At 37.5% G+C, this 11,248-nt stretch overlaps 1 protein-coding gene across 1 annotated transcript; it reads right to left on the minus strand.

Annotated features, from left to right (window-relative positions):
* Positions 1-13: 13 nt before the first annotated feature.
* GIMD1 (GIMAP family P-loop NTPase domain containing 1) lies at positions 14-4,744 on the minus strand. The gene is made up of 3 exons (XM_042811903.1): positions 4,643-4,744; positions 2,951-3,367; positions 14-684 (listed from the first exon to the last, which is right to left on the minus strand). The coding sequence occupies exons 2-3, from the start codon at positions 3,341-3,343 to the stop codon at positions 415-417; spliced, it is 663 nt and encodes a 220-aa protein (XP_042667837.1). The 5' UTR covers positions 3,344-3,367; positions 4,643-4,744; the 3' UTR covers positions 14-414.
* Between the last annotated feature and the right edge of the window lie 6,504 nt (positions 4,745-11,248).

The following is an 11,248-nucleotide window of genomic DNA, read 5'->3' on the forward strand; positions in this document are numbered from 1 at the left end:
TATATATATATATATATATATACCTTTACAGTAGGTAAATCTTAAGTTTTAATACTGGAAAGCTTTTTTTAGTGTGTCTTTATTTTTTTTTCTTCTTCCAGATCTGTGTTGTGTATGAAATGCAATTTATAATAAGGTGTAGCATAAAATCTTATTACTGACTGCACTCGTATTAGGGGGCGTGATTTTGAGTACTAGCTTGTTCTCATGTGGTTGAAACTAGGGTTCTGGATTCAGTAGTGTGAGGTACTCTATGAAGGGCATGCAGTTTGGTAACCTGAAAAGAGATTTCCAGATGTATGTTCAGAGGTGTTTGGTAGGGGTCTTGAAGATTCAAGTTGCTGTCTTATCTACTATTTCTATTAGATGCTATATAGCGTAAAAAATAGACAAATGAGCACCTGAAAGCTAATTCTATTCCTTGTCGTGTTTAAGTAGTACTCGAGAATTATTTTGTCTTATAAAATTTAAGAGCTTTCTTAAGACAGTAGTTCTTTCCTCTTTAATTAAGCTCTTCTGGTTGTCTAGGAAAATATATTTATTCTGTACTGAGCTCAGTAGTGACAACAGGGTACTTGAAGCTTTGTGCAAATACGCTTCCTCACTGAATCCAGCTGCTGCTGCCTTGTCAGCGTGAGTAAGTAAAACTGCAGTGAAATCCTTCCATGTGGGACCTAGAAGTTCCTGTAATGAAAAACAAATCTCAAATTCTTATTCATTTTTTCTAGTCCCACCACATAATTATGTATTAACTGATCAACTTACACAATCTGAGTTGCTGGAATTTCGGGGGATTTTGACCTTTAAATACCTTGGTATTGCCTTCTAGTGGAAATAGGTGGCTGTGCACTGGTAACAGCTGACTGTTCTGCAGGTGTTAGAGTTTCTTCAGTTAAAAGTTCCACATGTAAATTACAGCAGTTGTTGTTTAGCTACATCGAGCATCATCAGAAATAATATGTAAAATTCAAGTAGCTTTAATTATTTTCTACATATAAATACTTGTACACTATCTTTAAGCTCTTTGAAAAAAGATTTCTAAATCACCTTGCAGTGAATAAATCAGCAATTTTATGCAACACTGTTTTTGGTAACAGCTGTATCTTCTTAAACTGAACTGTCTGTGGCAGCACAGGAATAATGACAGAATTTCTTTGACTACAGTTGTTCATTTCATGGAAGGGAACAGGGAAAATAAGCTGGCAATAAAAAATATAAAAAATATAAATATAAAATGTAAATAAAAATATAAATATAAAAAAATATAAAAATAAGCTCTTTGTCAGTATGAAAGAAATTAATAGGAATAAGAGATCAGGCTTTAAGTTACAATTGTAAAAGAATTAGCAACTTCAGTGCAGTCATGCAAACACCTGTCTGTGTGAAAGGAAAACTACTTTATTATTCAAGTTCACCTTATAGTTATTTCAAAAACTCTGTAAACTAAAAGTTTAAATGCATAAAACAGTTTTAAAGGATATCTTTGTATTCTCAAAATAAGCAAGGAGTTAGACAAATGATTATGTTATATTGATAGTGATTCATCTGTCTTAGATGTTAGGGATGAGAAAAAAATAAACTGCAAAATAAACTTAATATTGGTGTAGGCTGTCTGTGGAAGAGTTAAGAGGCTAGTTTTAGAGAAAGAGTGGTGCCTTTAATTATCTGAGGGCTCAGATAAGCCAGTGCTATTATTAGTTATGAGATCAGTATCTGCCACTCTCCTAATACATTAGACTGTTGGGTTAAAAAATGCAGACTTAAATGCCAGTAGTCTTCTGTATGCATTACTGATAGACCATCCCTAATATGTAGAGGATTATTGTGAGATCTCCTTATTGCTAAAAGCATAGTCTCATGGTAGTTTCTTCTTGGAATGGCATAGTGAAACACAACCACTATTGTTCATAATCCCAGCGCTCAGACAACTGTCCTTCCCCATTGTTTCTGGCTGATGAAATCATAGCATGACAGCCTTTTAAAAAGATAGTACCTTAAACAAGTTATAATTAAGAAACAAGGAAGTGTTTTCTTACTGTTTTGGTTTTAATGTGTTTTATTTAGTCTCAGTTGGGATTTTTAAAGCTCCATTAAAGGAGGAGGGTACAGGGGCATCTCCTAGGCTTTTAACAGCCATGTGGCATTTATCCAAAACAATCTCAAGATGATTTTTTCATTGGCTTAAAGTAAAAATTCTAGATGAAAGTGGTGATTCCTCTTAAATAATACGAAGTTAAGAGAAATGGAAAAGTAGAAATGCATAAGGAAGGGTAACAATGAGAAAAAATATATACAGATTCCACTGAAGGCAAAGACGTTCATTTTCAGTGTCACCTCCTCCCATAAATCTTACCTAATTCCAAAAATTCTCTTCCACGTAGATTCAAAATATTTGCTTCAAGTGAGTATTGCTAGAAGATTTCCTTTGCCAGAATAAATCTATTAACTTTCTATTATTTTTTTTTCCCCCTTGAATAGATAACAGCATTAGTTATAGTGATTTTCTGTATGATTTTTGGACCTATTATTCTCTGCTTTGGGCTGTGCTCTGTCCTATGTAGACCACAGGAGAGTGAAGCAACCAAATTTTTACTTCAAATAGCACATCTCTCCAACAACCTAGAAGTGTCATAGTAAACCTTTGACTAATTTCTGTGAGAGAAGCTTGCTTTGCTAGGTGAATTTGATTCCGGAAGTCTCTAGTGTTGAATCCAACGACAGCATAGCAGTTCTTGCTTTTCTTTTCTCTGTTCAACATGGTATGTGTGATGATGGTGTACAGTGTTAGATCTATGAATGTAATTATGTATTTCAGTTGGTGGACTGGAGGGTGTTCCAGTTTTTAGCTGCACTTCTCTAATTCATATCTGCAGTCGGTGCCTCCATAGTTACTTTCAACCAGAGACAAAAGGAGTTGCCATTACAGTAGAAACTTCTATTTATTTCTTACCTGGATGAACTGAGTTGTTTGATCATTTTCATCTGGACACAGAGGCAAGTCAGCCCTCAGGACTAAAAGAGCAAGATGCAGACCTTCCTCCCTGAAGTGGTGAGCCAGGCCGGATCTTACTGTGTGTTTCACCTGCTCTTTGCTCAGGCTGCTGTGAGGGTAGCTTGGAGTGTCAAGTACCCGAACGCGGAGAGCTAGCTCACAGCCATTTCTTCGTGTAATCCCCAAAATACGGCAGCTGTGCCCAAGACTGCAACAGGTGGTCACTGAGCATGGGGAGAGATGACTTTCGAAGTCCAAGCTGCCTAGCAGGCTGTTCCCAGCAGCACTTTTGCCAGTTTGAGTTCTTCCAAGGACGACAAGGTTGATTGTCATCTCATTGCTGTCTGCCATTGTCTTTGGTTTTTATCCGCAAGCCTGCCATTAAATGAAGATGGAATAACATGCGCTGTTTTAGACTTAAACAATCCAGCAACAATGTAAGAATTCAGTCTCTTGAGTGCCTGTCCTTGCCTGAAATCTTTAAGGACTGTATGCTCTAGACATTCAATGCACCTCATGCATATCTCTGATTCAAGATCTTTGCTGTCCTCCAGTCTCCCACTCAGAAGAGGCAAAACCCCCTGGCAGTTCTCACAACACGGAAAGCAGCCTGATAGGCTGTGCTTCTGCACTGATGGAAGCTGAAGAGCTGGGAAAGAGCTGTCAGATTTCAGAAGAGATTTAGGAACGTTGTGAGGCAGATAAAGCTAAGGATGGGCAAAAAGAACAGAGTGGAAAGGAGCTGAAAAACAGCTGTGGAAAATGCAGAAGAATGTGATAAAGAAGGAGAAAAACTAGGGGAGGATGAAGTTAGAATAGTGATAACTGCGTGCTGTTGTTACTACATGACTTCATATCTTTACCTGTTTTTTTGAGGGGCTGGGCTGGGATGTGAAATAGCTTTTAAAGGAGTGCTTCTGCAGCAGAGAACAGTTTAGAAGCTGTTAGCTTTTGTCAACCTCCATTAAAACTGCAATAGATAATGATAATGATCCAAAAGGGCATTCTGATACAGGCAAATATAGGAAGTATGTCTTAATTAAAAAAGAAACAGCAACAATGGTGAAGCTAGTTAATGCTGCAGATTCAGTCTCCTAATTTAGACTCTAGGCATTGGAAATATATGCTATCATATAGACTTCTGTAGCACAGTGGGGAAGAAGAGCATAGGCTAGTGGTTGGAGAAGGGAAATGACTTCACAAATAAGCATCTTATTTTCTTCTTTTCTATATATATATCTAGTGGATTTCGGTGCACAGTAATTGTCTCAGAGGAATATTGATTGATGAAATACATTCTGGTGTTTCAGATGAAAAAGCGATTGGTGAATAAGCAGCTTTCTTACATGATCTTGGAGCATTTGGCATTTTTTACGAAACTTTCCATTATCACTTCCCTTTTAATTTTAAGAATACCTGCTTATTCTCTTTAAAAAAGACTTTATGAAGTTACTGTTATCAGTTTATTCATTGATCTAAATGTAAATTGTATTCATCTTCTGTAGCATAATAATATTAGATGGAGGACATGAATTAGTGTGTTCCTTCCACCTCTTTCTTCCCACTGTCGTAACCAAGGATTTTTCTTTTTTTTCCCTATATGCAGTCTACTCTTAAATGCTTAGGTTAATTTCATAGTTTGTCGCTTACCTTATATTTTTTGAAAGTCTTTTTTTTTAATTCAAGCTTCATTCATAGACCGTGTGTGCTGAGCAAGAAGTTCGTACATGAACTTTGAAACTTACAGCAGCAGCGTACCACACTGAGACTGTTACGTACACATTAATCTGGTTAATCTATTACTGATAGATCCTCATTCAGTTTGTTGTTTGGTTAGTACTTAGCACTGTCTGATGCAAATACAGTTTTGTATATAAAGTGGGTATTTTTGAAAGTTGCTTAATTTCTACCCGCAGTTTAATGTGAGAGAGATAATAGAGTTATTAGGTTATTTTGCGTTTCATGTTCTTGAATGTGTACATATATGTATCTGAAGAGTGTGTGCACTTTCTTTTATTCTTATAATGCATTAATAGTTGCAGTATTTTCAAAATACAGTATCAACCTTATACAGATGTAAAACTATTTCTCTAAAAAGGTAGATTAAAATAATCTGAAAATAGAATAAAACACAGAAGTCATTTGTGAATCTAGAAGAAAATTGAAGAAGACTGGCACCAGTGTCAATTGTGTTCATTTGCTGTTGGCTAGATAGGTGTAATCCTTTTTTTGATCACATGCTGTGCTTGGTATGTTTTGCTTGATAGCGTAATTCTTTGCCATGCTACAGTAGCACTAAAAGTAAAGGTAAAAAGATATCCCGGAAAAGACCTATCACTTACTTTTTAGGTTTTTTACCACAGGTAAGAATGTAACTAATTTTTATTTCTATGCCACAGTGGGAAATAAATCTACATTTGTGTTTTAATGACTGGTTTCTGGTAGCAGAACAGAAGAGTGCTTGTCTGCTTGCAGAGAAGAGTTCAGCTGTAGCTCCTCTCTGACCATAAATTCTAGGTTGAAAGAGAGATGTGTTTAATCCAAGAATCTGGTAATCAAAGAAGGAGAATGTGGTATGTAGGCTTTCTATGGTGAGAAGAAAAGTGAAGACACTTTCCAGAGCTCATTTGGATAACATTTTTATCCAAAATGTAGCTCTATGTGGGAGCTCCTAAGTCGTGGTTTAATGCAGTACAAGGTCTGCTTCGGCCTGCAGCAGTGTAGTTAAGGCTTCAGTTCTTCCAGAAGTCTGAGTTCCACTGTGGTGCGACAGGCACAGCTAGTGTTTTGGCCGAGGGTAGAAGCTAATGGTGCCTTAAGAGCCTCCTAGGGTAAGCTCACATTATTCTTCATGATTGAGTTATTTTGTGTTGCCTGGCTTTAGACAACTGTGTAGAAATTTAGTTGCTCTGTATTTTTAAGAGCATGTACACAAGTTAGTTGCCTTTAGACAGCCTCCTGTTCTTCAACTTGCCTATTTTGATGAGAGGTGAGATATTAAATCTTTCCTTGTATAAATAGCTGTGGCACCTACTGCTCCTACAGTTCCTACTGAGAAAAGCCCAGTGTGAAGGTTAACAATGCAGATGCATACAACTCAAGTCCTACACAGGTTCTCTATATATGAAGTGTATAGTGAGGTTCCTTTCTCTGCTGCTGAAAGCAGAGTTGAAGAAGAGTGCTTATAGGGTGACACTTGAAAACCAAGAGTAGGTCGGTCTCATAGAACTATGGATATTCCAAATAAAAATCTGGATGCTTCACTTGATTTGACTAGAAGTCTCGAATTTGGTTAAATTGTCACGATTTAGTTCAGCACATTTGTTAGGCTGTTCTTGTGCGCAGTAATGCCTCTCATTAGAGCTAAGGCAGTGTACGTCATCCAAGCAGCCGCGTAGTGGCCTGCCAGGGAGACAGTTTAAGCTGAGCATGAACAAGGAAGGATTGATTCAAAATATCAGGAAAGCTAGAATTGCAGGAGAAATGGAGTCTTGTATGTGAAATACAGTTTGTTCAGCTTTAGGTAGGTTAGGCCTCTTACACTGGCAAAACTGCGATAAAATTAAGAACACTGTAAGCAAGGCAGTGTTTAAATGTTAGCTAAAAGTTACCTGACTGTTCTTCCCCACCAAAAAATGCAGTTTCTTTCCATTAATATTTTTAGTGTAGTATAACTCAAGACATTCCAGATGCATCCTGTCATATGTCAGCATGGACAATGGATTTTAAGAAGTCATCTTCCAAGCAAGGCATGATGGAAAAAATCAGATTGTTTTATATGACATTTGCTTAGTCTCCTTGAAGTACATGAAAAGAATCCTCCCCAAGGTGGCAGTAGCAGCTTACTCCACAGGTACTGTAAAACTCAGCTGGGGGTCCCCTTGCTCTAGAATCCAATGCTGAAATAAAATATCAGGCCAGAAATAAGCTGAAGTGTTAGAAGTACAGAGCAATTACAGGAGTCTTGAAACATCTGCTGAAATAACGAAGACGTGGAAGATATTTTTCATTGTCATAAGGGATTGTTTATTTATATTTATTTATATATTTTACATAAAATATTTATAAAATACGTATATATATATATTTTATTTATATATGAAATGTTTTCTTTCTCTGATATATAGCACAGCATCTCAATGAGTTTGAACAGCAGTAATTCAAAGGTAACACTTAAGAAACTGGAAGTTTTATTTGTTCTTCTTTATATGGTTCTTCTAAAAGAGATCTTTTTTTCTCTAGCTTTTGATTGAGTTGGTGACATTTACTGTGGGGCCTTGGGTCTGAGATCTTAATGTCTACTGGCATTGAATTTGCAAAGAGCAAGTACGGAATGTAACAAAATTCTATTTGATGCTTTTTAGCACTACTCACTGTCTGTGGGTAAGCTATTGTTTGGTTTTCTTTGTGTTTGTTTAACTTTATTTCCAAAATGACAAAGAGAAAACTGAAACTGAGGTCTATTATGGATTGGCAGGCAAGAAAGCTTCTGGGAACTTAAAAATGAGTCTTTTACTGCTCCTGTGGAAATACCATGCAAGTCTCATAAGGAATTGTTAAGAATCTAAGGAAGTGAGGCTCCTAATCAAATTGAAAATAACTGGAGCTTGGGCATGCTGTTTCTTCAGAGTTTGAAATAGTGCTGAAAGCATTTCCAACTTTCTGCTAGATTTGTATGTATGCACACTGTCAGCTGTTGTTCCGTTGTATTCCTGTGATCACCCAGTTGGTCTGAAAGCACCCTGAGCAAGCTCTCCACCCTCCTTGTTAGAGTGTGCTCCAAACAGGCTACTCTTGTAAACTGAAATGACATAGGTTCTTTTGAGACACTACTTCTCTTACCATGTGTCTCCTTTCAGTTCCCACGCCTTCCCATCCCTTGCAGCTTCTTTCCCTATGTGGGCTCTCATTTGAGCCAAAGATGATGCTGTGGTAAGTAATTTAAGATGTGCTTTGATGAAGTTCTCTTACTTAGAGAAAACTCAGTGAGGCTATTTGGTGGATTGCCACACACAGAGGCAGGCTTTAAGCCTTCACATTCAACATGAGAAGTCCAGAAAGGTATGCAGGCCATGTAGTTGGTGTGGATTCAGTTCTGTTAGGCATGTAATTTCAAAGAAAAGCCAGACATGTCACTGCTAAGAGAAGGACGGTCTGCCGATGCTTTATTGCTTTTAGTCTGCATTCACAGTGAAATCTCTCTTGATCCTAAAGGAATGCACTCATAATATTCCCTAATGTTTCCTTAAAACAGACTTTTTTGCTTGCTTATTCTTATCTTTACTGCTCTTGGTATTTTTGAAATAATCAATTAGCAATCTTCAAGATGCTTCTTTATGCGGTATGAATGGCTGTGTGAGTAGATTGATTTTGCCAAGAAGAGAGAAAGAGAAGCATAGCTACAAAATAATGCAATTGCCCCTGCTCTGGGACACTGTACGACTGCAGAACTAGCTCCTTAGGTTCCCACTGTACTTCGTACAGCAGAATGTTGGTTCAGGGCAAATGCTCTTGGTAAAACAAGAACCTTGTGTTTTAAAGGAGATAGAGCAGAACTGTCAGCACGATTATAGCATCTGCCAGAAGTTGTTTCTGTATTCTCCCACTGGATCACCAGAATTCACAAGATATTCTTTTCCTTTTTCCTCTGCAAAAACTTGAAATTAGAAACCATGATCTTTGACATGCTAATCTGGTAAGCCTCTCTGCTGTGGAAGTACTGTCTTTGCTCAGTTGGCAGGAGGACGCTCTTCCAAAGCCTTTGCTTTTCAGTGCTTCTCTGTGAGAAGCTGCTTACTATTTTCCTGTTAGTATGGTTTGGTGTGACGTGGCTCTGCAAAATGCTCAGGGATGCATTGTACAATGGCACGTATTGCACTCACTGTCACAAGCTGCCAATTTCTAATTTTCTTACTAATCCCCACCTTCTTTGGTTTTACTAGCGCTTTCCTCTGTTGCACCATATATTTTTTAATATAGAAGGAATATTTTTGATATATTTTACTGTACTATGCTGTCTTTTGAGGAGATTCCCTGGAGATACTTAAACTTGTTTGGGTCTTGTTTCCATCCATGGTGCCAGGATTCATTTTCTCTAGTATAAAGATTGGACATATGTTGCTAGTGCCCAGGATTGGCTGTAGGGCTATACAGTAAAGCTGGTATTTGTCTCTGTGTTAACTGATTCAAGTGAAATAGGCAAAAAGACAAAGAAAAAAAAAAAAAAAAAAAAAAAACCTCAAAAAATCAGTTAAGACTATACGTATATAAATAGTAGTAAAGGAAAACTAATGAAATTGTAAGCTTTTGACTTCAAAGGCAGATGCTTGGGTAATACGCAATATCCGGAGAGCATGAAAATACAGACTTAAAGTGACCTATTTCCCTTACACATTCTTATCTGGATAAACTTTGTGACCGGCCACGTATATCTGTATTGACATGAGTCAGACTACCATGGTTGTTCACTTTCTTCTGATTAATCTTGAGTTCAGCCTCATAAATAAAAGCATTTTGTCTCCGGGGCATATGTCCTATGAATTGAGAGCATAACTAGAAGCTCAGGAAACCTGGATCTGGCTACCGTTCTTGTAAGTCTCATTCCACTATTTAAAGAAGCTGCACAATTTCTCTGATTCCTCATCTAAATAGCGGAGAGAGTCTTCACCTCTTTTGGCAACATGGAGTAGGGGTTATTTAGCTGAAGGCCACAGATTTTTGCCAGGCAATAGCAACATTATTACTTTTTAATGTTATCATTATTGCAAAGTGCTCAATAGGAACCCAGATAACTTGAGGCTTACTTTCCAAAAGTTTCCCGTGATGCCTGGAAAGGTTATAGTCACAGAAGTTGCACTTCTACACAGGGATGTTTGTTTGCAGTGCTACTCATATGTACTCTAATCCTTAAGTAGTTTTTCATAGAATGTGGGGAATACAAACCATAAAGCTTCTACTTAAGAATGTAAAGATGATATCTTTCTACTCAATAGTTATCCATAGGTTTTCAAGACAGCTTTAGTTATTTCATTTCTTATTTTCCAGGTTATTTAGGGAGAAAGAATACAACACATGTTGAGGAATTCTCTTAAAATACCCAATAACTAACAGTTTGCTATATTTGTATTCTGATTGTAGCTCTTTCTTTACTTCTCTCTGTGTACGTACATTTCAGAGGCAATCTGCTTGGTTGCTAGCTACTTTTGTAAAAAGTACAAGTTTAAGAAACTGGAATACTAACTAGAAATACACCCACCCTTTCTTGTTTCTGATAATCATGATAGCTTATGAATGTCAAGCCTTGAACAGATCCTTTTTTTGTATTTTATTTTAAAACATTCCAAGCAAATTGAATTTGAGGATATCTTCCAGGATGTTTCACTATGTCAAGCCACTGAATATGCAGTGTCATTATTATGGTGTAAAAGTCATTTTACAAGCCAGTGTGGCTTGCTCTGGCAATATTTAGAAAAGTGGAATTGCTGTGTCTGGTATATTAAAACTTTGAATAGTGTGTGGGAGGGTGCAAAGTATATGGTTATAAAGTTGGTGTGTGAATTAGGACCATGAGCCCCAGACTCTGTAATTAATCCACTTTCATGACTTGAAGTGTGATAGGCTGTCTTCTTATTTGGTAGCTGGAAATCTGCCTGTTAATGTAAAATACAGAGCTGCATCACCACTCGTTTCCCTGAAGGTAATGTTTTCTAGCTATAGACAAGAAAAATGAAAGTACGGAAACATTACAGAAACATTACCTAGTTTTGGTGAGTGCTGGCATAACCGTGAGCAGAGGAAGTATGCTTGAGCTTTAGGTACAGCAGAAAAGGAACAGCAGAGGGGTGAGAAACTGCAGGCTATTTGTTGTTTTTTGTGTTGCTGATTGTTTTTTTCTGAATTCCCCCACTGCTCTTCTATCGCTGCTCTTGGCAAACTTCATTTGCACACAGCTGAAGCCAAAGATGCTTTGCATCTTTGGATGCAGAACGTTGATACTCGCACACAGAAAACTGTTTCCTTCAACCATGACTGTCTTTACACACAGGAGGAACTGGTTGCATCTTCCATCTGTTTAGTTCTTTAGTTGACAGCAGCCTCTATGCCTTGGAGAATGTTTTTTTCCCCTCCTGTATGAGATATCTGTGTTTTTTTGCCAGTACTTTCTGAATCTGATGCAATCCTGAGCTCTCTCTATTGAGGATAACTGGGGGCAAGAGAAGGCTTATTATGAATACTGTGTCAGGTTCTGTGCTCTGA

Source organism: Centrocercus urophasianus, unplaced genomic scaffold, assembly GCF_019232065.1.
Source record: "Centrocercus urophasianus isolate 14NV4802_14NV808 unplaced genomic scaffold, USGS_Curo_1.0 seq_13, whole genome shotgun sequence".
NCBI classification, from domain to species: domain Eukaryota; kingdom Metazoa; phylum Chordata; class Aves; order Galliformes; family Phasianidae; genus Centrocercus; species Centrocercus urophasianus.